This window comes from Melozone crissalis, unplaced genomic scaffold, assembly GCF_028551555.1.
Source record: "Melozone crissalis strain CALT ecotype California unplaced genomic scaffold, PUWL_Pcris_2 ptg000007l_1, whole genome shotgun sequence".
NCBI lineage: Eukaryota > Metazoa > Chordata > Aves > Passeriformes > Passerellidae > Melozone > Melozone crissalis.
This window is the reverse complement of record NW_026535785.1, coordinates 7126507-7152310: the sequence shown is the minus strand read 5'-3', so window position 1 is coordinate 7152310 and position 25804 is coordinate 7126507. Positions and strand designations below refer to the sequence as shown.

The 25804-nt window shown below is 59.7% G+C and overlaps 1 protein-coding gene across 4 annotated transcripts in view; it reads right to left on the bottom strand.

Annotated features, from left to right (window-relative positions):
* Window positions 1–3595: 3595 nt before the first annotated feature.
* RIPOR1 (RHO family interacting cell polarization regulator 1) overlaps window positions 3596–25804 on the bottom strand; it is a 30552-nt gene continuing 8343 nt past the window's right edge. For 2 of the 4 annotated variants that reach the window (XM_054296330.1, XM_054296327.1), the window contains exons 2-22: window positions 14938–15064; window positions 13100–13249; window positions 12706–12784; window positions 12371–12394; window positions 11850–11903; window positions 11616–11768; window positions 11464–11527; window positions 11338–11381; window positions 11007–11132; window positions 10573–10721; window positions 10263–10392; window positions 8355–9167; window positions 7962–8101; window positions 7478–7652; window positions 7206–7341; window positions 6875–7036; window positions 6579–6737; window positions 6038–6234; window positions 5848–5931; window positions 5561–5651; window positions 3596–4559 (exon numbers count right to left, since the gene is read on the bottom strand). In XM_054296330.1, the coding sequence (XP_054152305.1) occupies window positions 4462–4559; window positions 5561–5651; window positions 5848–5931; window positions 6038–6234; window positions 6579–6737; window positions 6875–7036; window positions 7206–7341; window positions 7478–7652; window positions 7962–8101; window positions 8355–9167; window positions 10263–10392; window positions 10573–10721; window positions 11007–11132; window positions 11338–11381; window positions 11464–11527; window positions 11616–11768; window positions 11850–11903; window positions 12371–12394; window positions 12706–12784; window positions 13100–13249; window positions 14938–15038 (3129 nt within the window). In that variant the 5' untranslated portion in view covers window positions 15039–15064 and the 3' untranslated portion in view covers window positions 3596–4461. Of the gene's footprint in view, window positions 4560–5277; window positions 5342–5560; window positions 5652–5847; window positions 5932–6037; window positions 6235–6578; window positions 6738–6874; window positions 7037–7205; window positions 7342–7477; window positions 7653–7961; window positions 8102–8354; window positions 9168–10262; window positions 10393–10572; window positions 10722–11006; window positions 11133–11337; window positions 11382–11463; window positions 11528–11615; window positions 11769–11849; window positions 11904–12370; window positions 12395–12705; window positions 12785–13099; window positions 13250–14937; window positions 15065–20524; window positions 20717–25804 lie in introns of those variants that run through there. The other 2 variants (XM_054296329.1, XM_054296328.1) reach the window with 2 other exon arrangements.

Below are 25804 nucleotides of genomic sequence, written 5' to 3'. Positions count from 1 at the left end.
TTGGGGTCATCCTGGCTGGTGGCTGCTCTTAGTGTCAAACCCAGGCAGCTGCACCAGCCTGGATGCTGTGCAAGAGGAGGGAACATTGTGCTGATGGTCTTCAGGGGCTTCTCAGGACACTTTCCCAAGACTGGCAGGTAAAAAGCCGCCCTGCAGAGTGCTCCAAAATCCGCATGCACCCTTCCAATTAAAAGGGAAAAAAAAAACAAAACCAGCAGTAAGCAGGGAAAAGGAACATCTTCCCCAAGCCAGAGCACATGGATAATGTAACTGTGACACAGACACCTCCTACGGGCTGCAGCTCCTGCAAGAAAAGCAAGTAGCTGCTGAGCACAAGCACGTCCGTGCGGGAGGGGGATGTTCTAAGTGCTGACACAGATTTGGCTGACAAACGCGGTGCTGGCACACTGTCTCCTTTGAAATAACAAATGCTGCCGCAAAATGTGCTCTGCACTGCTGGGTCTATCCCTGGGTGCTGTGAAAGTGGCTCCCAGGGAGTTCACCCATGAAGCTGAGAGCTCCAAAAATCAAGGCCTTTTGTGTGAGGTTCAGTGCTGTGGAAATGGCAGTCCTCCAATTCCAGGTGACCTGGTGGTGTCCATAAGGCAGAGGTCTTTGGCAGTGCCAGCACAGACCCATTCACAGCAAGGGGCTGGGCAATAGATTCTTGAGTTAATCTGTTTGAGGTTTTTACCCCACATGTTCTTACAGCCACATAAATAATGGGATTATTCCTTGCAATTCCAGGAGCAGAGTCATTTTGTCCTGGCCTGCAGCTCCCTGCCTACCCTGACAGAAGTCTGCTTTCCTGCTCTGATTTCTTCAGTCAAGGTGTAGCTTATCTTGGAAAGTGGAATTGTGCTGCAGGGAGGGGACAAGGTTTTGGCAGGGCAAGGAGAACACCCAGGTAGGTGAATGAATTAAATTCATGGCTTTGGCCACTGGAGCACTGGGCTGGTTTTTTTCAGCAGTTATTGCAAGGGGAAAAGAAACCAAACCAAATGTGTGAGAGGGCTGGGACACTTTCCACCTCTCAGGTGCTCTTGTCTGCAGTTGCATGTGCCAGCTGGGACCTACATCCCTCATCTCTTGCTGCTCAAGCTGACAGTGTGATGCAGTGCTTTGGGAAAAGCACTGTGCTTCCCTTCTGGAGCTCATCCAGCCCCCTAAGCAGGTGGAAGAGGCTAAGGGATGAGTGATGCAGCAATGTCCCTGGTTAACCCTCCCTGCAATCCCATCTGCAGATAAAACTGCACCCAGAAGTGGTCATGTTGAGGGGGTGTCCCAGATGGGACCACACGCACCACGACATGCTACATTCTGCCTGAGCCAGCCCCAAAAAGCTCTGCTACAGTGAGGAAGGAGGAAGTGAAGGCTGCAGCCTCTTGGTATGTACTTAGAAACCCTGGGAAGCACTGATGGATGGGCCTTGCTTGGCCTGGGAGCTGTAAATCCCCTGCTCTGCTGGTGATGGCAGTGCCCCTGCTCTGGGCATGAGTGACTGGCAGGGCTGGGGGGATGTCCCTGTCTCTGCTGCTTTTGGGGACATCTTTGCTGCTCTGAACTACTCCCCTCCCAGGACCATACAGGCCACTAAGATGATTAAGGGATTGGAGCAGCTGTCCTGAGAGCTGGAAAAATGAATGCTTGAGAAGGGTGTTCTTGTCCATGCCTGGTTGGGGGATAAAGAATCACAGAACAGTAATGTTGGAAGGAACCACTATGGGTCATCTGGTCTAACCTCCCTGCTCAAGGGGTCATCCTAGAGGGCATTGGACAGAATTGTGTCCAGATGGTTTTTTAATACCTCCAGTGAGGGAGACTCCACACCCTCTCTGGGCAACCTGTTCCTTTGTGTGGTCACCCACACAGTGAAGTTTTTCTTCCTCATTTTCATGTGGAACTTCCCATGCATTAGTTTCTGCCCATTGCCTCTTGTCCTGTTGCTGGGCATCACTGAGCAGAGCCTGTTCCATCCTCTGGCACCCTCCCTGCAGGTACTGACAGACATTGATGAGGTCCCCTCTCGGTTGTAACTTCTCGAGGCTGAACAGCTCCAGCTCCCTCAGTCTTCCCTTGTAAGAGAGATGTTCCAATTCCTTAATCATCTTTGTATCCCTCTGTTGGATCTGCTCCAAGAACTCCATGTTTGTCTTGTACTGAGGAGCCCAGAACTGGACATGCTTTCGAGATACGGCCTCAGATATGGAGGGGCAGGATCTTGCCCTGCTGCCAATGCTCTTTCTAGTGCATCCCAGGATACCAATGGCCTTCTTGGTTCCCAGGGCACACTGCTGGCTAAGTGACAGCTTCTTGTCCACTGAGACTCCCTGGTCCTTCTCTGCAGAGCTGCTTCCCAGCAGGTTGGCCCCCATCAGGTACTGCTGCACGGAGTTATTCTTGCCCAGGTGGAACATCATGGCGGGTGTTCAGGGATTTAAACCAGCAGAAGGTGATAGGCAGGGTTTGAGAAGAGGAAGGCAAATTATACAAGCTTAAAAAAATCACAAGTGAAACCACAGAGACACATCACAGACAGAGGGGAGCAGTTCTGGGGGCCCCCAGCCCCACAGTGACACCACACAGGATAGAGGGGCAAGGGCCCCAGCAGCCCTGCTTCATGATGCAGGCAGAAATATCCAGGATCCCTCCTCTCTGTCCAGCCTAATCAGGAAGTGGCACAGGACCCAGCACTCCATTGTGCCTGTTGTCACCTCCTCCTTGGTGGGGCAGAAGGCTCCATGTCACCAGCCATATGCTGCCAAGGCCACTGAACTCAGGAAATTTAATAAAAGCAGTGAGAACCAGTCATGTTGGGAGTGTCAGGGAGGTGGTCCCCACCATGCTGCTGCACCATGCTGTCACAGCCACCAAGAGGACAGAGTTCCTGGGAGAGCCAGAGGAAGCAGTGCTTCCTTCCCAGCAAGCTTCTGAAAATCCAGTAGCTTGTTGGTGCTGAGGAGCTGCACAGGAGGGGCACAAAAACCTCCAGGCTCAGGGAATGTGGTGAGGGACAAGCAGCAAGGGGGGACCCAGAGAGCAGCCTCCCTCCCAGCCCAGTGGTGTGTCCCTCACACAGCGAGGTGGGGACAGCGGATATCCTGGGACAAGGCACAGCCAGTTAGGCAGAGCAGCTCACAGGGTGGTTTAGCATTCCCTGTCACACCCATCCGGTGTGGGAACATTTGGGAACATGGCCTGGCCACCACAGCTGCTGTAATCTGCCTCCAGTGCTGGACATGGGTCTTTACTGGTGCAAACTGGAAGTCAGGACCTAGATAACCAACAGCAGCTGGAGATGGGGAACATGTGGATTTACACACACACACAGACACACAGGAAGGGCTGTTTCCATTTCCAGGGCAGCCCTGGTTTTGGTGGCCCCCATCCTGTATGGCCACCTCCTATTACCTTGGGTGATGCATCCCATGCTGAGCAGCCAAATTTTGGCAACATTTGGCTGAGTTGCAGGGCCAGAAATCACAATTATTTCCCATGACATCCCCTGTCACCCTCCAGGCAGCTATGCTGACACCCAACTTGCCCTGCCCCAGGGCACTGGGGCCAAAGAAACACCCTTACAGCGACACCAACACTCTTTAAAGGTTTTTATTTCTGCTTTAAAATCAAAATTAGTCATTCTCTGTAATTACATTATATATAGATTTATAGAGACAATATAGAAAAGAATTTTTTGCTTTTGTTTTTCTGCAAAAATCTGTAAATAAAAAATAAAATAAAACAAAACAAACAAAAAAAAAAGGTGGCAGCTTCTGTCCATCCGTCTGTCCATCCCTCTATCGCTCCTTCTGCCCCTGCCCTCCACAGCACTTTCCAACAGTCCAGGAAAGGCTCTGGGCTGAGGCCACATCTCACTACACTCCCTACAGCCACAAGCCAGGGAGGGACAGGAGCACGTGGAGCTGGAAAGAAGAAACGCCAGCAGAATATATTAATATCTTATATTTCATTTTATTTAAGTCCTGGGGACTGCAGGTGGCAGAGGGCAGCAGTCCCCATGGCCCTGGCAGCTCCTGGAAAGAAACAGCAAGGTTTCCAAAGTGCAGGTCCTTGTGGGACAGGGCGCGTGCCCTCGAGTGAGAGGAAGGCAAGAGGAGGCAGAGCAATCCGGGACCTCCCGCCACCCCAGTCCTGGCAGCTGGAGCGGACAAGGGGGCAGGAAGGGTGGACTCCCTGGGTACTTTAAATAGCGATCAGAGGGTGGGATGTGCAGCGAGCCCCCTGCCCAGTGGTGTGGAGGTGACACCCGTGGGGCCGGTGGCCGGGGACAGGGAAGCGGTGCTCCGTAAGGCAGTGTGCGGCCATGGCGAGCTGCCAGCAGGCGGGGTAATACTGTGGTGTGCTGCCGGGAGCGGAGCTGCCGGGTCCCCAGTCCGTGCAAGCCCGGGTGGCCCAGCAGTGCCTTTGCCCTCAGGGGTGGCAGGCGGGTGTGCGTGGGTCTCAGAAAGCTGTACTGGCCATGCTGGCTGGTGCAAAGATCCGCGGGAGGCTATCCAGGGTCTCCTCCAGTCGCCGGTGAGCTGATTTACCATCTTCCCCTGCAAGTACATGCCACGGTCAGTGATACAAACTGCAGAAGTTCTGTCCCCTGCCAATCCCTGGCCACCTACCCTGGCCTTTCCAGGGAAACATGCCTAATACCTGGTAGAGCTGAGCCTGCGTGCTATGGCCACAGCATGGAAACCTTTCTTGTTCTCTATAGCACACCCCTGGGCAGGTCCCAGCTGGGATCTGGATCAAAAAGTCCCCAGAGCTCCTGATTCAGAAGTTGTAAATCCCGTTCTCAGCTGCCCACGCGGGACAGGGTTAACCTGTGTTTCAGCTGCACGACTGTTGGCTTCTGGAGAGCCTCACTTGGGGCCAAGGTACCAGTGCTCAGGGCTGTGCCAGCTCTGGTGGCTCCAACAGCTGTGCACATCTGCATGCACTGGCATGGGGGTCACAAGGGCTCCCCAAGAACCCTCAGGCACACACAGGGATGCACACATCCATGCTACAGGCTCACTCTGAGCTCTGCCTGCAAATCTGCCCGCAGCGGCCATCCCCAGCAAGAGATGGTGACATGGACAATCTGCTGGGACATAGGACACAAGGCGTCTACATGTGTCGGGGTGGCAGTGGGATGTGCACTATCAACAACCAAGACACACAGACTCCAAAACGTGACACAGCTGACAGGCTCTAAGACAGAGACATTCGTGAGCAAAGCAGCCAGAGCAGGGACAAGGGATACGAGGACAGCTCACGTGTCCCAACCTGTGCAGCAGCTGCCACGATCTGGAGGCCTAGAAACACACTCAGATGGTTCTCTCAGGGCCATCTAGCAAATAATAAATAACAACCAGGCTTAGTGCTGTGGCTGCAGGATGCCTGGCCCTCGCTGCCAGCTTGTTCTTGCCTGGCAGAGCTTTGGGCATAATGAACCAGAGTGCGTGGGGTAGCCATGGAGCCCCATCTCCCGTGGGCACTGCTGGCACCAGGAGATGCCACTTGGGATGCTGTGGGTGGGGAGCAAGCAGAGAAGCAGCAAAACACTCACCACACAGCATCAGGCTCTGCTTGGCTGCCTCCCGCACAGGCTCTTTGTCGGTTTGGCACAGGTAAACCAACTGCTCGATGCTCTCCTTGGCCTGCAGGAGAAGGGACAAGGAAATGAGTTTTGGCTGTCAAGGCTGGAGCAGGAACAGAGCCAGATGGGGAAGGTAGCAGATGGTGCTGCAGCCCCACGGTGCAGAAAAGCCCCTCATCCTCTTTCTTTTCCTCCTTACTGTGTTTCCTCTTCCCCTGGAACATGCAGCCCTGCTGCCTCCTCCCCACATCCCTCACCTTCAAGCAGCCCAGCGCCGCACACCCTGCCACACGTGTCTGCACCTCCTCATCCTCCAGCTGCTCCAGGAAACACACGAGGGCCTGGGGGAGATGGGGGAGTCAGTGCCACCATCTGTAGCAGAGCAGGGGCAGCACCCCGGGGCCTGTGGCACCAGCCCACGTCATGCCTGGCTGGCCCAGCACGTACCCGTTGGCGGAAGCGGGGGTTTTCTGCCAGGCTGCGGAGCTGGGCTGACACGGCGCTCACCACCTTGCTGTTGCCCTCCACGAGGAGCAGGCTCAGCGCCTTCAGTCCCTCCTTCTTCAGGCGGCCCTCGGGCATGCGCTTCAGGGCACGCAGTACCACGTCCTGGTCGTCTGAGTTGAGGTTCTGTGCCAGCAGCGCTGCAGGAAGCCATCCAAGGTGTGAGGACTCACACAGCACTGCCCCCACACCCCTGCCACCCATCCCCAGGCTCCTCGGATCCATGCTGGGCAGAGTGGGCCCCACACAAGGTGCCAATGCGTGGAATTGCTCCCAAGACACTGGGGGACCTACAGCAAGGATATCAAAAGGGAGTATGGGACTGGGCTGCACTCTAGATCAGACTGACTTGCCCACCCCAAGGATGGCTGAGCCTCTTGGTGATGCCCCAGAATGGTCATGGCACTGCTGCAGGGTGATCAATCACTATGGTGATACTCTGGCACCCCATCCCAGGACTTAAGGAGGGTGAGAGGACACCCACCTTCCTCTGCCAGCTCCATCATGTAGGTGTCAAGCACCAGGGCACCGAGTGACTCAAAGTGGCTCCAGTACTGGAAGATGGTGACCTGCTCGCTCTGGGCACTGCCGGGCCGCCGGGGCAGCCGCCGGTTCAGCACGTCCTCCACCAGTTTCACACACACTGTGGGAAAGAATCAGGATCACAATGTGCAGCAGCCATGGTCACTCCTCTGTGGAGCTCCTGGCACCCATATCCTCCCACTCATGGTCACTGAGCGAGGCTGGCAACTCCCCGAACGCCCCTGGGCACGCACTCACCAATATCAGCCAAACCGGGGTGCTGCTCGCTGATGGGAGCTGCATACTGGGCACTGAGCACCTGCAGGAACCGCTCCACAGGGCAGGTGTAGACGTTGGGCACTTCCACACAGAGGTCCCAAAGGGGCAGCACGCCCTCCTTCCGTGTCGAGAACTGCACCACTGTGGGGACAGGCACTGTCAGACCTCCCCGAGGCCATGGCACCAGGCAGGTGACTCCTGCCCTCTGTCTGGCATGGTTCATTGCTGCCCAGCCATGCCCACGAGGGGACACAGGCTTCACACAGCCTCCAGGATTGCACAGAGGGTCCCCTCAGCTGTGTTTCTTTACCATCAGCAGCTGAGGTGGCTGCTCCTGCGCGCTCCTCCGTCAGCTGGCACACGATCTCCAGCACCTGGGACTCCCGCAGCAGCCTGTCCAGGGCATACATCTCCTGGCACCGCAGGGGACCGAAGGTGCCCAGCTTCTGCAAGGCACAGCCAAACCAGGGACTTCAGGGACGGAGCTCACTGCCCACATCACAGCCTCCAGGCTGCAGCAAGACCCCCTTCAAGGGGATACATACAGCCCACCCCAGGGTGTCCCTGCTCCCTGGTCCTCACCAGCAGCAGGCGGTTGCAGTTGTTGAGGTGAAGCACCAGTGCCTTATCCAGGAACTCATTGCCAGTGCTCATGGGGTCAGTGCTAGCCTCAGAACCACTGCACATTCCGGTGTCATCTGCCCCCATCTCGCCAGCGCTGGGAGCTCTGGTGCTGCGCAGGGGTCTGCCAGCCCTCCTGCAAGCCAGGGAGAGATCAGGGGAGTGGATCAGCACAGGACACCTGGACCTGGCCCTTCCCCACCCACAGGACAGAGGACAAGTCCCAGGGGCACAAGGACTGCCTCCAGCCCACTCCTCATGGAGAGCTGCAGGGTGACATTATGCCACCAGAAGGACCAGGTACTGCTGGTTCTTGACCTAGACCTTCCCTAAGCTGTGATGAACAGATCTAAATACACTTGGGCACCCTTGAACATCCCCCATTCCAACTGCCCCAGGTGCCATCTCCTGCCCTGTGCCCCATGCTATGAGCCCCACTGTGCACCTCTCATCTTGGAGAGGCTCCTCCTCAGAGCCTTCTGAGTCCTCCATGTCAGAGGTGTTGAGGAAGCTGAAGCTCTCCAGTGCATGCTCCACTGTCAGGCTGATGCTGGAGGCCCGGCTGAGGAAGACGCCTTGCTTCTGCTGTGGAGGAAGGCATGGTGGAGATGGATCCTGGCTCACCAGCCAAGACAGCCCTGCCACCTGCATTACCAGGCTATGCCATCACGGATGGCCCCATCCCCATCACCCAGGGGCACTGCCAGCAGGGATGGTATTGTCTCCATTGCCTCTGAGCACTGCCACCATGGCTGGCCCTGTCCCCATCATCCCCAGGCACTGCCAGCCAGGATGACCCTGTCACCCTCACCCCGTGACACCCCTGGGAGCCCCTCACCAGCAGCATCTCCTCTAGACGTTTGAGCTCCCGTTCGAGGGGCTGCAGCTCCGGGAACTGTCCCCGATAGTCATCCAGAGCTGAGCCCAGGAGGCCAATTGCCTCCTCCAGACCTGAATCCACCATCTTCCCCCGTGGCACCTCAGGGGTGCTGGTGGGCAGTGGTGGGGTTGGGGTGGGCCTCTCTTCTGCAGAGGCTTGTGCCAGTGCTGTGGGGGTCCCGGTGCCATAGTCACTCTGTGCTGGCGCCTGGCTCTGCGCTGGCTCTGCACTGCCAGCCTCCTCCTCGCAGGAGGTGGCCCATGCCACGGAGGCACGAGGCTTGGCCTCAGTGGCCCTGTCCTGCCTTGCCACAGCAGCTGCCACCACAGCACCAGGCAGAGAGTGTGCATCTTGCTTGCCCATCCCTGTGTCCTCCGTGCTGGGCGCAGGCTCCCAAGGGCTCTCCACAGTCTTGACCTCCATTGTGGCATCCACACTGGCCTCGCTGATGTGGCTCAGAGTCCGGGAGTAGGGCACATGCCCGTTGGCCACTGTGTCCTTCTTACGGCTGCTCAGCTCCTCCGGCTGGCTCCCGGCAGAGGGGACACTGCTGCCACTGGCCCCAAGCACGGTGTCAGCCTCCTCTGGTTGCTGGGAGAAGGAGATCTCGATGGCAGGGGCGGAGGCCTGCACCTCAGGCTGCACGATGGGCTTGTGTGTGGCATGGCGGGCACTGCTGGACAGCTGGGGGCTGGAGGAGTCATCTGAGGACTCCGAGGAGATGGACCAGGCTGTGCCGTTCTCCAGCTCCTCTTGGCGCCGCAGCATATTCTAGAGGGGGGAAAATGGTGTCAGCTGAGACCCTGCTCCTGCTGCCCCATGTCCCCCAGCTGTCCGCGTGTCAAGCAGGGGCAGGATCGATCTGAGCTGGAGGGCACTGAGGCTGCCATGGCTCTGCTGACGCAGCAGGATGGCCAGCAAACACCTGGCAGCTTCCAGCTCTGGATCCCACCCAGTGCCAGCAGGCAATCCAGCTCCCCATGAACAGCCCCATATGTCCTGGAGCCTTGTGGTGCTGGGATTCCCTCAGCACAGTGGGATGCAACACATGGAGCCAAGGACGCCAACCACCATGGCTGCAAGGACAACAACAGCTCCAGCACCAGCTGGGGACAGCACTGGCCACCACCAATTTTGTGGCTCACCATCACTGAACCAATACCAAGCCAACTCCATGTTAGGCACACCAGTACCATGACAGCATCACACCAGCACCACAGCAGCACTGTTACACCATTACCATTTCACCAACACCATCACCAGTACCACACCAATGCCACCAGCACGGGGACACGGAGAAGCTGTCTACTCACTAGAGCCCAACTCTTGCACAGGGGTGAACCCAGGCTCCCCTAGCTCGGGGACCAGCTCTGCAGGACCAGCCAGACCCAGCCTGGCAGAATCAGGCCTTCGGGCATCAGCGAGGGACAGTGAGTAGGAGACAAGGACTGGCTACAGCTACAGCGGGATGGCCACAGCGCTGGGCTAAGCTACTGGCCTGCTCCAGCCCCGCACTTACACGGCCCTGCTGCGGCCATCTCCCGAGCTCGGCCGAGGAGACATCGCCGCAGGAGCAGCTCTGAGACAGCTTCTCGAAGAGTGTCTCCCGAAAGATGTCCAGCAAGGACCAACCACGCTTGTCAGCTGCCCGCTCCGGGCTCTTGGGCAGAGAGAAGAGGAGCTGTGAACGTGGGAGGGAGGAGCAGGTGCCGGTACTGGGGAGTCCTGGTGGGATGGCTGGAGAGGAAGGAGCTGCCTACCCATCCCTGAGCTCTGCCACCCTCTCAGACGCTGCCTAGGCACATCCCTGTGTGGACCCCTCCACTGGCCATGTCTCCTGAGCAGCCCTGCCTGGTGCACACTTACATAGAATGCCTGTTCCCGCAGGGATGGCGTGTCAGGTGGACTCTGGTTGTAGGTGGAGAACCTCTTGTTCACCGTGGAAGCCTTGTTGACAGAGCTGGCTGCTGAGGGCTGGTCGTCCTTGTCGAAGGGGCTGGGGAGGACAGGAGGACACCAGGGAGGTGAGGGGTATGTCTCAACACACCAGGAACCTCTCCAGACCAGCTCTGGTTTTCCATAATTACAGCCTGGTTTTGGGATGGGAGACAGACTGGGGTGGGTCATAACCCCTGCACTGTCATCTGCCACCAGCAGTGCCTGCTGAGGTACTCACTTCCAGGTCACCTCCAGGCTGAGTTTGAGCGTGCCCAGGTCGTTGATATCCACAGCCACTACCTGGGGCAGAGCTGCAAAGAGGTCCTTGGTCTCACAGGACACATTGCCCACCACAACGTGGTTTGCCAGGCTCTTTAGCTCCGTCACCTGGAGAAGGAGGAGAGGAAGGGGCAAATGAAACCATGGGCCAGTGAGGGTGATGTTTAGGTGAGGTGCTGGAAGTAAGCCCTGGGAACTGGTGGAATCATCATCCCTGAAAATGTTCAAAAAACATGTGGATGTGGCACTTGGGGACACAGTTTAATGATGGGGTTGGCACTTCTAGGTTAACAGTTGGACTTGATGATCACAGAGGTCTTTTCTGACCTAAATGACTCTATGATGCAAGGAAATAGCTGTCCCACCCCATCCCTGTCCTTTTATGCACTATACCTTGATGGAGAGGAACTCAGTGACGAGGGGCAAGAAAACCATTTCCTCGCTGTCCCACACCTGCTTGCTGTTCACCTCGATGCGCCCCCGCAGCTTCCACCGCTGCCGTCCATACTTCATGAAGATCTGGGGATGCAGAGGTATGGGTATGGGGGAGACACGACCCCAGGGTGCTCTCTGTATGTCCCTAGGCATGGCCATGGACTCATGCCATCCACCACCACCACCCTGCAACACGCCCTCCACGCCAGCACCCACCTACACCCCTCAGACACCCCAAGGACAAGAGGGCAGAGGAAGAGCAGAACCCAACCCATATGGTCCCACCAACCTCATACTGGTCACCAGCACAAAGCCGGGCAAAGCCTGCCAATCCTGCAAGAGAAGGCAGAGGGGCGTCAGCAGGCAGCAGGCAGGCAGGCAGGCAGCAGGACAGGGATGGAGCAGGACAGGGTACCTTTCATCCGGATGTGGAACTCGCCCAGCTGGCTCTCCAGCTCATTCTCCAACAGACACATGTTCTGGGAACAGACAGACGGATGGACAGGACCTATGAGCAGCCAGCCATGGACTCAGCACCCTGCCAGCCCAGCCAGCCAGCTGCCTCACCTCTGTGTATTCCTTGTAGCCCTTGCTGGCCTCGGCCAGGCTCTCGCGTGCCTCCCGGCTGCCCGGCGAGCCGGTGCTGTAAGCCTTGACCATGTTGTGGGCTCCATCACGGAGCCGCCGCTGGATGCAGTAAGCCTCGTACAGCTCATCTATCTGCAAGGACAGGCCAGAGCTGCAGTGACAGGCACAGGGCTGGGGACAGCACGGCCACCCCAGCATTGCCCCAGCTCTCACCTTGCTGGCGTGAAACTCCAGGCGACGCAGGAAGCGCTCGATTGACTTCACTTGCTGGAAAAGCAGAGGAGATGGTGTGAGCGGCAGTGCAGCCCCTCTGTGGAGGAGCCACAGGTCACAATGTGGCCTCTGCAGTCCCTGCACTGAAGCTGGGGTCCTGCCTGGGAGCTGCAGGGTGGCAGCCAGTGGGAAGCACCCATGTGCTGCAGCCTTCTCCAGACCCATGCACCAGAAGGTCCTCCAGGAGCCAAGCCAGGCTCCAGGCTGCTTTTTTCCCAGCCTGTGAGCTAACCCATGCCCTGCACTCACTAAAACCATCTTCTGTCTGCCTGAAAGGGGTTATAAGATCATCTCTGCTTCATCCCCTGCCCACCTGGGCCACCCTGCCTGCAGAGCCCCAGACCCAGTCCTTCCCAGGGGTCAAGGCAGCAGGGCAGTGCTAGCAGAGTGGGGCTGGCAGTAGCACATCCCAGGCACAAGGAAGGGGAATTCAAGGGGAATGAGACACTGATCCCGCTTACCTTATCCAGATCGTAGAGAAAGCCCTGGAGGAAAGATGAGAGGGATAAGATGTAGCACAAAGCCAGCTCTGCCCACCCAAAGAAGACCCAGCACATGATACCCACCACCCCCCATAGCATGGCAGTGGGACATGCAGCACCCAGCCAGGGCTGGAGAGAGCATGACAGAGAGATGGGAGCCCCAACACCAGCGCCTGGGCTGGCCCCTACAACCCCACAGAAATGGGCTCTGCCCCAGGCACAGATAGACCATGAGCTGTCCCAGCTGTGCCCACAAGCCCAGCTGTTTACCCAAAGCATCATTCCCCATAAGGCTCTCCCTAAGTGGAACTCACCAGGCGTGAATTCCTCTTGGACTCACGGATCTGCGTGCTGAGCTTCTCCAGTTCCAGCTGGTGCACCTCCAGGTAGGCTCTGGGGGCAACCACACCATGGGGGTCAGGTTGGGATGCTGTGTCCAGGGCTCCTGCTCCCCACATCCCACACTAGCCCAGCACACATGGCAGCACATCCCCACTCCCTGTTCCAGCACACAGGTGTGGGAGGGAACACATATATGCCTCTGCATGGGATGTGGGACCCCACACAAACTGGGACATAAGGCAACGTGCCCAAGAGACCTGGCATGTCCCTGCCTGGTGAGAGCAGAGAGCTGCCAACCCCAAGCCATGTCACAAGCTGTCCCCATGCCCCTCAGGATCTCTCAGCCTCCACCCACCCAGCACTTACGTCAGACCCTTCTTGAGAGCTTCGTACACCTCGTCCAGGCGGTTGGGCTGAGGCACCTTGGGTGGTGGGGATTTGTGGGACATTGAGAACATCCTACTGACCCTGGAGCCAGTCTTGCGGGAGACAGTGGGGGTGAAAGGTGAGAGATTCCTGGGGAGAGAGGCTGGGATCAGCACACAGCACCAGGGTCCTTCTGGGTGCTCCAGCCAGCCAGGCACCTGTCTCTAGAAAAGGGTGATCTCTGGCATGGAGGTCAGGTCCACTGGGCCAGGTCCACCAGGTCCCTGATGCCAGCTGGAGGGAGACAAGGCAAAGGCAGGCACCACCTGGAATCAAACTGAATTCCTGGAGGGTCCATGGGGACATCTCCAGCCCTGGGTGCCTCTAAAGGGGGCATGGTTGGCTCCATCCCAGCACCTAGATTGCCAGGGGCAGAGAGGTGCTCCCTCTGGGAGGGTGAAATATGCCACCCTGTGCTTCCAGGGTCAGGCAAGGATCCCAATCCATCATGGGAGCATCCTGGGGACCAGCAGCTCTGTCACCTCATCACCCAGCACAGCCACATGGGGCAGGGACACGCTCACTGATGCTGTGCCTCTCCAGATGTCACCAAACCTGCTGGATGGCGCTGCCTCCCCCAGCCGACCCGCGGACGCCGACCCAGCGCTGGGAGTGAACACCACCCTTCCTGCCTTGTGCAATGGAGTCACTCCCCAGCCCAGCAACGCCTCACTCACACCGGCTCTTCCCTTCCTCCTTCCCAAGCATCCTCGAGACACCATGGGCTCCTCATTTCCCAGCCTGTACCTCCCATCCTGTGCTGCTCTTCACAGAAGTGACCAAAAGACTTCCCCGAATCATGGGTGGGGAAATTACTGTCTTGGCCTCTTCCCAAGAGATGGGTAAACACCTAATTTCCACCATTCCTTCTCCTTCCCATCCTCCAAGGTCCCTGGAGGCATCTCCCACAAGCATCTCCCCGGCAACCACTGGGTTGCAGGCATCTAAGAGTCCTCACTCTTCTCTGTCTCTAGGGGCCCCCTCTGGTACCCACAAATCACCAGCAAAGTGCTGGTGACCTGGAAAGTGTCACTTGGCCCAGAGGCTGCACAGGACTTGGGGACAGAGTTGAGTAGGGTGGGAGGTCAGAGCACAGGGAGGCTCTGCCTGCTACCCAAGAACTACCTGCAACACGGTAGCCAGGAGTGAGGGATGGTGCAGAGAGGGTTGGTGGGGAAGTGCAGCATGTGGGGATGCTCAGCAGAGAGGAGGAGGAAGGGTATGAAGGGGCCATAACATAACCAGAGAGGATGGAGCAGGGAACAGCTGCTCCTCACACTGCAGCTGGCAGGCAGCTGGTAAAACCTTTCAAACAATAGGTTTGAGGTGACCCTGAGGAAACCCTGATTCACACCAGCTCTCAGCCCCAAAACTGGCTGCTGCAGGATGTCAAGGCCATCAAAACACTTCAAAGCCACCCCAGCTCTACCGCACCCATTAAACATTATGAGGTGGTCACAGGGAAGGTCTTAGGAGCTGTTTGAAGAATGAGGTGAGCTACACCTGCCTTCTCTCTTATGCTCTCGTGGCAGCAGCCACAGGGCTGCAGGGTCCTCATCCCAGTTGGGGCATGGCATGGCAGAAGGTTGGGATGTCTCACATGGCCTCAGTGTTCCCTGCACCCCTCTGTGCAACAGCCCCTGGCTACCAAAAAGATCCCTGAGGGAGATGCTGGGCCAGCTGGATGGAAAAGAGCCTCAGGATGCACAGCAGGTCCCCACAGAGCCCCAGCCTGTCCCCAGTGCCCGTGGCAGGCAGCATGAGCAGCCATCTCGTACCTGAAGGGCCGGTCGGCCGATGAGTTCACTCCGGCGAAGGACTGGCTCCTATTGATCTTGGTGACGAGGACTCGGCGCTGCGGGCGCACAGACAGTGACATCGTTGAGTGTGACCTGGAGGGCCGCCCTGGGGACAATGACACATCAGGGTCACCAGCAGCACGGTGAGGACACACATGCAGGCAGGACTGCCACCACCACTGAGAACAGCACCCACAGACCATGGGATGGGAGACTTCCCCCTCTCTCAGTCCAAGAACGCTCCTGGTGGCACTGGGACACAGACCCCATGCTGTCCCCAGAGATACTGCCCTTGGTGAAGTGGGGCTCTGGACACTGGGAGCTCTCAGTGGGCACACCTAGACACCATGTCCCAGGCTGGCCCTGTGGGAGTTACAGAAAGGGGCTGATGCCTGGTGCCTACCATGGCCTTTCCCAGATACATCCACGGCAAACTCTACACAGTGCCCAAGCCCAGATACCTCCTCCTGAACCCCATCTTCTTCTATGTCCATTGTCACCCGTGCCACCCTGTGCAGGGGCAGGAAAGGCACAGGGCTGGACTCAGCTGCCCAGCCCTTCGCTGACTCTTCACTTGCTTCCGCTCACTCCAGCAATCAGGAGGGAAACCCAAGGACAACAAAGCACTTGGGAAAGTTCCCAGCTTTGCCAGGAGCTCTGTGTGGGGGAAGAAAAGGCCAAGCCATTCTCTGCCAGACCCTGGAAAGTCTGTGCAGGCCACATGTGTCCAGCCCCAAGGCTGCTGCACCCTGTCCTCTGCTCGTGGCAGTGACAGCGCCAGGAGCCTTGAAACCATGAGCTGCCTGTCCCCACCACAGCCAATGCAGTTGATGCCAGTCAGGGATAGAGCAGTTTTCTGGGTCTGCACCTGGCTGCCAGTCTGCATCACAGGAACCATCCCTGTAGCCCTGGCCAGGGCTGGGCCTTGGGGAGGGCAGCCCAAAGGACAAGGCAAGAGCAGGGGAGAACAGGGCTCCTGGCCCTGCCACCCCCAGCAGTGCCAGCTGTGCACAGGAAGGAGCCCAGCCCACAGGGCAGCCACTGAGGGGCAGGATGCAGGATGCTCCACTTCATTCTGGCCACCACTGATGGCAGGTCATTCCCTCTGCTCCAGCCAGCCCTGAGCAGAGCTGTGGCAGCTGCTGGGGATGAGCCCACACGGTGCCCAGCAGTCACACACCACCAGGGACAGCCAGGCAGGACCCCAGGGATGCACAGCTTCCCTGGCTGACAGACTGAGCCAGAGCCACCTCCCTCCACCCTAAGGAGATCACTTTGCCTTTCCAGAGCCACCTCCCTCCATCCTAAGGAGCTCACTTTGCCTTTCCAGAGCCACCTCCCTCCATCCTAAGGAGCTCACTTCGCCTCTCCTCCTGTCTCCAGCATGGCTGACAGTGAACAGCGCAGGGACACAGGCACTGCTGGGGCTTCCACCCCCACCCCATCCCATTCCCACTCCATCCCCACTCCTTCCCCATGCCCAGGAGCCCAGCTCAGCCTGGTCCCACACGGCTCACACCCACTCAGCCGCAGGCAGGCATCCCCCCAGCACCGTGTCCCTCACCACCCCGCACGCCAGGCTGAGGCCAGGGATTTGCAGCACCCAGGATGTGCCGGAGCCACCTGCAGTCACAGCTAACCACCAGCACCACTCACCTCTATCCCAGTGGAGCCAGGAGGCAGCAGGTCCATCTGGTTCCCCCTTGGGACTCGTGTCCCAGCCCACACCACGGAGCCACTCGGGTCCCACGGACACAGCGTTATCTGGGTGCCAGTCCCTCCATTTTCCAGGACAACACTGTCCCAATTAAGCTCATTACCAGGAGCTCTAATCCCTGGCAGCCCGGCTGACCTGCAGGCCTGGGCAGATTACCCTCTGCAGGGCTCTTTAATCTGCTCCCCACTGAGCGAGGAGGGCCTGTGACTCCCGTGCTACAGTGGCTCAGCCACCCACCACCCACAGGACAAGGCTCTCATGTGTGGGGCAGGTCACAGTTCAGGGTGAGGACAGTCCTGCCAACCCATCTTTCTCCAGCCCACATTGCCACTTTGGAGCACAGAGGGACCTCTAAGGAGGGTTTCCCAGGCAGAAGCCTGAACTGGAGAAGGATGCTGAGGTTGTCAGAGAGAAAGATGCTGAGAGCCTCAAGGGGAGGAGGATGCAGGAGGGGGAGAAGGATGCTGGGTGTGCTGGAGGGGACTGATGCCCCAGCACAACTCAGAGCAAACTGCAGCCACCTGCCCAGGCACCTCAGAGGCTCCAGCAGACACTTGTGCCATGCTGGATCCTGCTCCAAAGCACTGGAGGCTCCCTCACTAGCACAGGGAGCAGTGGCTGCAGACAGGACCACATCCCTGCACTCCAGCCCTGGACCTGGCTCTCCCCCAAACATCCACCACGATGCACCACAACACTCTGCATCCCCAGACCTGGCACCCTGCAACCAAGACCCTGTGCCAGGACCCCAAGCCCCCTCAGGGGAGGGGGACACCATAGCCCTGCTCTGCAGGAGTGATGCTCCAGGAGCCCCAAGGATGCTCCAGCCCAGCACCACACCCAGCCGGGTGCCGAAGGGCAGCACTCCCTGCATGAGGCAGGGCAGGCACGATGTGGGGTCTCTGTTCCTGGCACTCTTGGGCTTGGCTCACAGAGGAGGAAAAATCCCCAGCATGGTGCATTCCTGACATTACCGAGATAAGAGGTACCTGGTACCAGCAGCACAGCCAGCCCCCGCAGGGAGCAGAGCCTGGGGCATGCTTGGAAGGGACCACTGGGCACTGTATCTCGCCCAGGCTGGTGAGCCCCGTGCCAGGCTTACCATGAGGCTGGCACCACCAGAGCACCGGCACACTCATGTCCCTGCCATAGGCTAAAGCCCTAAGCACATCCTTTCTCCCTCCTGAGCAGAGAAGGTCCTGCCCCAAAGGTTCAGTCCCAGCAAGCCCCACCGCCCCCTGCCCTTCGTTAGGGCTCAGTGCTAACAAACCTGCCTCCCGACCAAGCTGTTCACCTTTGCCGTGCCACAGACTGCCTCCAGATCTCCCAGCGCAGGAAACGCAATCCTGGGAGTGTGTCCCTCTGTCCGTCCTTGGCCAGCAGTGCCCGTGGGCAGCGGCCAGAAGGGCAGCGAGCAGCTGAACAAGCAGCACAGCACGGGGTGCTGGAGCCCACCCCGGGGCTCTCCAGCCCGGCTGCCGGCTCCTCTCTCGACGCCCGGTGCTCTGGAGATGATTGGGATCCCAAGAATGCTGGTCTGAGCCGCGGAGGGGGCAGTCCGACCGGCTGGGTTGGTCCCAGCTGGTTTCTGTTTCCGACACTCAGACACCAGCCTCAGGTCGCTCCGGCGGGTTTATCAACACTGCCCTGGTCGGAGACGCCCCAAACTGGCTCCCCCTGAGTCCCCAGCCCTGCAGCCCTGGAACTGGGGGTGCTCTGACCAGCACTTCCAGGGATGCCACTCGCTGAAGGCCACCAAGGCCCAGCATGGCCAACCCAGCAGGCTCCAGCACCCCTCACCTCGGGGAAGACCCCCAGGACCAAGGAGCAGCACCCAGGGCACCCAAGGGGGGTGGGCTGCGGTCCCTGCACTGATGGCACTGCGGCCATCCCTGGGGCACAGCAGGGCACATTGTCCCTCAGTGGGGGGGGCCACGATGGCCACAGGACCATCCAGCCTGCCGGTGGTGTGTGGGCCAATAGAGGGGTCCTGCCACACCTCACCCCAGCACCTCTGGGTGACCCCCGGGCGCACGGCGGGGGTGACCTCGGGAGCCTGTGAACGCAGCCCGCGGGCTCGGCTCCCCCGGGAGCAGCGCTGCGTCCGTGTTTGCACAGCTGCGGCCCCGCTGCCCCAACCCGGGCACGTACCCCGGCCCCCGGCGGCCCCTTCCGGCCCCGGCACGGCCCTTGGCCGGCTCCCAGCGTGGGCTGGAGCTGCTCTTCCCTCCCATCACGCCTCATCCCCCTCAGCACAGAGGATGGGAGCATCCGGGGACCGAAGCCATCACGCCTTGGTCACAAGGAGCCCGAGAGCCTCCTCTTCCCTGACCTCTCCATGCTCTGCCTCACTTCCAGGAAGGCAGGACACCCCCGGTTCCTTCTCCTGCTGGGCAAGGAGAGGGACTGGGGGCTTTTAGGAGTCAGATGAGTCAGTGAATGGCATCCGGGCTCCCGTGACTCACCCGGAGAGAAAGTCTCAGCCATAAGGTCACAGCCCCACAGCCCCCATGGGAACAGGGAATGATGGTTTGGCTGTTTGGGTGCTGGCTGCTCTCGGCAGTTCGGGGTGGATGGGTGCTGGGTGCTCTCAGCCCCATGGCAGCAGGGACATGGCGCTGATATCCGCCCCTGCGGCCAGGGGAGGCTGCTGGCTCCTTGGGCCAAGTGGGAGGGCAGCAGGAAAGGGAAGGAGCTGCGAATGGGAAGAATTGGCGGAAGTGCTTATTTACCCCGCGGAGTATCCCTGAGGAAGGGCAGGGCACGGCACAGGCGGACACTCACAGCCAGCTCCTCGGGGGGGCTCACAGCCCCGACCCTGCCACTCATCCCACGGGCTCCCTGTCTCCAGCCAGGAGGAGATGCAAACCCAAACTGTAACGCAGGGAAGCGGCCACCACTGGGGCAGGGGGCTTCCCAGGGGCTGGCAAAGCTCAAGCCTAGTGTGTTCTCTAGGATGGCTCCTGGGAACCAGCCCAGGACTACTGTGGTCCTGGTGAAGTGAGTCCCCAACCACCGAAGGCACAAACCAAGCCTGACACCCAGTCAGGATCCCCACAGACACTGCTCATCTCTGTACCCTGTGAGATGAGGCTGCATCCTGGCCATGGGCACCAGACTCTGCTCCTGAGTGGGCTGTGATGCCTCTCAGAAGTGCTGGGAACCTCTGGAAGAATCCTCCTGGCACTGGCATAACCTTGTGGAGGTCCCACATGCCACCTTCCCCCTGACATCCTTATCTCCAGAGTGCTCTGCTGGGTACCAGTAGCTGCCCCCACAAACCCTGCCCGGACAACTTGGTCCAAGTGCACAAAAGCAACCCCAAGGCCCTCTGTTCTGCCCAGGTCCCCTGGGGCCACCATGCCAGGGAGATATAGAGATGGGTTCTGTTTGTCCACATCAGACATGGGGGTGTGAGTGGGGCAAAACCAATTTTTTTGTTGTGCTGTCATGGGAAAACTGTGCTGTCATGGCATCGGGTGCTGCTCTGGCATCAGGGGTGCATCACCCCAGAGCAGCTGGCAGCTGTGGCGCCTCTCCTGCCTTGAGACACGGTGGATCTCAGTGCAGGCAAGAGCAGATCAGGCAGCCAGGGGGTTCTATCCTGCACGGAGACCCTGTCCTGACACCCCGTCACTGCAACCCGCAGTGACAACCGCGTCCCTTGCAGGTGGCGGGTGCGTGTGTCCTTGGTGTCCCTGTAAGGGAGAGCTTTCCCCTCAAGAAAACTCCTCACCCCAAAAAACCCCGCCGGAGCCCAGCCACGTCACCCCGGGAGCCTCGAACAGCTGGGGGTCCCCAAATTATCGCAGTTCACCGGGGAGCCCTGGCGCTGCCGGCGCTCGGTACCTTTCGGATTGCCATTCATGGCGTGCTGCGGCAGCACATCCCCCTCGGGCTGGGCTCAGCGTCCCGGGCGGTTGTTGTTCTCTCATGCCGTCTGTCCGCCGAGTGCGGGGGCCGTGGCCGGAGGGCCCCCCCGGGCAGCAGTCTCCTCCCCCGCTTCCCCTGCCCGCGGGCTGACATCACTGCCCAGCGCCGCAGCCCCGGCGTGACTCAAGGGGACGGAGGATGGGAGGACACGGGAGGATGCCTGACCCCCCTGCAGGGAAGGCGCCCCACCAGCACCGGCTACACCCGGAGCACAGCACACCTCGGTCCCTATGCTTCCCTCCCCACCGCCCCCTAGGGAAACTGAGGCACGGGTGGAAGGGAGGGGAACACACTGCAAACCCCCCCCCCGCCCCGCTCCAGCCCCTCTCTGATCGCTTCCCTTGCAGACCCCCGCTCCTGCCGGCACCCAGGGCCAGCGCACACCGCCCTGCCGATCGCCCCGCCGGCGCTGAGCTGCACCCGGGGCGGGGCGGGGGATGCACAGCCCCTCGCCCCCGTCCCCGCCGGCTCCACTGCGGGCAGGCACAAAGTCGTGGGCAGCTGATGCTCACACCGCTGCCGCTTGCTTCTGCATTGCTTGGGTTTAAATATAAGTATATATAAATATAATAAATATATATAGTTATATTTGTGTATATATAAAATCACCGTGGCTTTGCTGTAGGCTTCCCACAACATGCAATCCCATGGTATGCCTGTGGGCATCCTCCAAGACCCAGGAGCCACTGGGAAAAGGGTTTCCTTGCTCAAAAGTCCCTACTTTGTATCCCGAGTATCCAAAGCCTTGGAGGAGCTCACTTCAGCCAGGTGAAGCCGTCACAGGACTCTCCAAAGATGCTGGGGTGGAACTCCCATGTGGGAATGTCTGTCCTGCTTTCCATGGGGGTCCAGCTCCCACAGCACAGAGTGCCAGACCCACCTGCCCCCCATGCCAATGCCAGCAGCCAGCAGCACCTCTCAGGCCCACAGCTCCCTGTTTAGTGCCCTAAATAACCAGGAGACTCTGTGGCACAGATGTCACCGTGCTTCAGCGCAGGTCCTGGGAATACCCAAGACTGCAACCCCCCTCCAGGTCGGACAAAGGCTGGAGCAGCCAGCTCTCTCCAGGCTGGGCTCAGCTGCCCCTCACCACGTCACTGGAGCAGGAAGAAACACCTCCCTCCCCGGCTCCTTTCCTGTTTGCTGCTGATTTTAGAGCAAGGTCAGGACAGGTTCAGGAGCAAAAGCACTGAGACAGAGTCTTGGGGGTCCTTGCAGACATGAGGTCCTCCCACAAAGTTAACCCCTCCCTTAGAGAGTGAGCCTGTTGTGGGATTGCTTCCCCAGCACAGACCAGGTCCCGTAGGGGACAAGAAGTGTCAGGGGTTCCCACGTATGGTGGCAGGGCTGCCCCACTGTGGGCACCCACATGTGACTCTGGAGCCAGCCACAGTCAGGCCTGCAGAGCTGAGGTTGCAGCAGTGTCACCAGAGAATGCTGTGACCCAGGCCACCCTCAGGTCCCAGTGCCCAGCACAGCATCAGCCACATTGGGAGAGCAGCTGGAGCTGGTGAGGCTGGGCTGGCTCTGAGAAGCATCCAAAGAAAAACCATCCCAGGTGCCCACCAGCCTCAGTGCCACAGGCCATGAGGAGCCAGCAGCCCATCTCCACCCCAGCCTTCCAGAAGCTACACAAAGACCACGTCTCCTACCTCTCCCGGACACGATGCATCCCCCCGGCTCTCCCCACAGACGGGCAGAGTCTCATCCTGGCAGCTGCCGTGGGCAGTGGCCACCGGCGGCTTTTCACCCCGTGCTGATTCCCCCGGGAACGGCATCACTGCCGGCACCGCCCCGGCCCCGACCATCCATCCCTGAGCAGAGCCTGCCCCGGCTGGCAGCGTGCGGAGCCCGCGGCCGGCACACGGCCAGGAGCGCGCCCGCAGCCACGGCCATGCCAGCTTGTTTGTTCTCATTAAAGGTTAATGAGAAAGCCACGCTAAAGCTGCCCCGGCTGCGGGAGGGGCTTTCCCCGGTGTCACACAGAGGGACTTCCAGGCTTCCCTTGCAGAGGGGTGACAGCCAGGCTGTGCTGCTTGTGGGGTCTCTGCCTCTCCCCAGCCTGCAGTCCCAGGGGGATCTGTGTGGCAGCTGACACATGGGTGAGGTGCCTGGCATGGCACCATCCCGGGCATCTCCCTTGGGGAGACCACCAGGAGCAGGCAGGAGACAGGGCTGGGCATTCCAAAAGTGGCAGAGGGTACCAGAGAAGGACACATGCCATCAGCCGTGCCCTCTGAGCACCTCACAGCACCCTGCAAGGCACTTGGCAGGGCCTGACAGCTCAGGACACCTTGCCAAGGGAGGGCAGAGGAAGGGCACAGCCATGCCAGCAGCACCAGGGTGGTAATTGAGTTAAATGAGTCCCTGTTCTGGGCTGGGCTGGGAATAGGGAGTGGGTGCAAGGAAGGGGACATCTCCATGTGACTCTTCAACTCAGGATGTTTCCCTGCATATTCACCACTCTGGCTCAGCTCAACCTGCCAGGGTGGCTGCCTCAATCCCTCCTCTGCAGCAGGGATGTTGTGGGTGTAATGCCCCAGGTGCTCCCTTTTTGGCAGTATCCCTTTATGCCTTCCTCGTACCAGGCCTGGGGCATCCCCACCCCAACCACAACAGCTGAACATGCAAACACTCCCTGGGCAGCCATGCTTGGACACACACATACAGCCACGGCCAGTTTGTGCACAGGCAGAAAAATCCAGCAGGTTATTCCCACTTCCCTGCCCTGCATGGGATAGAAGACCAGCTTCCCATAGACCCCACATCCTGCCAGCAGAGTCCTAGCGAAATTCTCTAGCTTCTCCCTGCTGGCTCAGGGACCACCAGCACTGAATCTGAGCCTACCTAGCCCCTGCAGAAGCCACCAGCCCTAGTTCAACACTGCCTTAGTGGCACCAGCACCAAAGGCCAAGGTGATGAAGAAGTTATTTCAGGTTGTTTTGGACAAGTACTCCACAGACATCTTTGAGTGGCTGGGAATGTCACCACAGCTGGAAACCTGACAGGAAAGGGCATAGACCAGCCTCAGTCAGTGTCAAAAGTCATGGCTGGCCCAAAAGGTTTGTGGAGATGGAATCAGTCTGGTGAGGGACCAAAAAGTTCTTGGTCATGGGGGAGTCCTGAGAAAAGGCAGGAGATGACAATTTTGGCAAGAAGACACATAGCCACAGCTTGAAGGAGTAAGTGATCAAGTGACCTGTTTTGAGCTGGGACAGCTGGTCCTGGAGCTGCAGGTGGTCACCCCCACCACAGTGCTACAGCTGACTTCTCGGACTTTGCTTTCTGCTAAAACTGGTGAAGCCAACTCCAAAAAATCCTGGGAGCCCAGCGCAGAGTTTTCTCCACAAGTGGATGCCCTGAGGGCTGGAGAAGGACCAGCCCTCATGCCAAGCCAGGCTCTGCCCCCAGCCAGGCTGGCCCCAAGCTGTGGCAGCATCCCTTCCTAGAGGGGCTGGGCACGGGGCGGTGGCAGACTCGAGCCCTCCCCCCTCTCTTCCTCGCATAGTCCCCACACGGCCGCAGAAATAGAAGCGATATAAATGGCAGCCCTATAAATAACCCCAAAGCACGCGGCGGGGAGCTCGTCCCAGCCCAGCACTGCCCTCAGCCCACGCAAAGCCAGCGCTTGGGCTGCCTTCACTGTGCCCAGGGGAACTCGAATGCCAGCTGCTCCCTGCCTGCCATGGGTTTCCCAGGGTCCTGTCCTTTAGGTCAGTGTCATGGCAGGCGCCTCAGCCATGGGCACGCTCTGGATCCCAGCCTGATGGCATTCCTGGGGGACACCCTACACCCATCCAGCTCCTCCCGTCCAATGCCCATTGCAGGCATCCTGCTGCAGCCCAGCCACCAGAGTCCCGGGCAAAACAGCAGCTCTGACCAGGAGCCTCAGCAAGGCTTGGGAAGAGATATCCCTGTCCTCACCACTGCAGATCAACAGCTATCCCCTGGTTGCACCCCAACACCTCTGAGCTGCTCCCAGTGACATCCCCGATCCCTGCCATGTCCATTGCTGCCCCCATTTCCAAGCTCAACCCCATCGTGACATGTCCTCCATGGGGACTCAGCCACCACCACGCCACCACAGCTCCTCTCCACCCAGGGGACTGTGGCAAGGCATCGGGGACCCTCACGAGCGAGCCGAGAGGAGGCAACGCCACGGTGACAAGCCGGTGACAAGCCCTGCACTGCCGGATTTTGCGCGGCGTCACAGCCTCCCGTCCCAGCCCTGCCCGGAGGACGCAGTGAGGCCACCAGCCAGAAGACGGGAGATATGGGGTTTATAGGATGCCCAGGACTTCCCAGTGCCCTCGGGAGTCTCCTCTGGGAATGCGGCGAGGGCAAAACCCGCTGAGGCTGTTTGCATGCCCTGGGATGGCCGGAGGTGCGGCAGGGGAAGGGTTAACGGTGTGAGGCCTTCCCGAGCACTTCTTGGCAGGCTGGGAAGGGCTGGGAGACAGGAGGATCGGGCCAGCAACAAAGCGAGATCTGTGTCATTAATTCCCCCGAGCATTCCTCCCGCCGCGGCCCCGGAGGGGAGGAGGAGGCAGCACCCAGCTGACACGGAGCGCCCCGGTCCCCGGGGAGCCCGGCGGGTCCCGCCCGAAGCGGGGCTCCATGGGGCGATGGCTGCAGCCTCTGCCGCGGGATCAGGGCTCCGGCGCTCGGGCACGGCCCTATATGGGCACGGGCAGCTTCTCCTTCGCCCGCCGTACCCCCGCCCGTACCCCTGCCTGAAGTCCCGAGGGATTCGGGACAGGGCACGGTTCGTGCCACCAGCGTCATTCCAAATCCGGGACCGAAAGAGCGGCTGGAGAAGCTGATCTGTCCCAGACAGGGTCGGGGGGCAGCGGGTGACATTGGGGCTGCTCGCCCTGATACCCCACTGTCAGGCGGCTCCTTCTGCGGGCGGCTCCGGCCACGGTGCCGGCCGGAGCGCGGAGGATCGCTCTGCTCTGCAGTGGGGCGGAGGAGCGGAGCCCGTGCCCGTGTCCGTGCCCGTGTCCGTGTCCGTGTCGCCGTCCCTGCCCTCCCGCCCAGCCCGGAGCCCCCAGCGCGGCGTGGGGCGCCCGCGGGGCTGGCGGCAGAGGGGACGCGGGCGGGCGGGCGGTGGCTTGCGGCGACGTGGCCCCCCAAGGGTGCAGCCCTGCCAGGGCCACCAACCCCGCTCCCCCCGACCCTCCCCTGCCCGCGGGG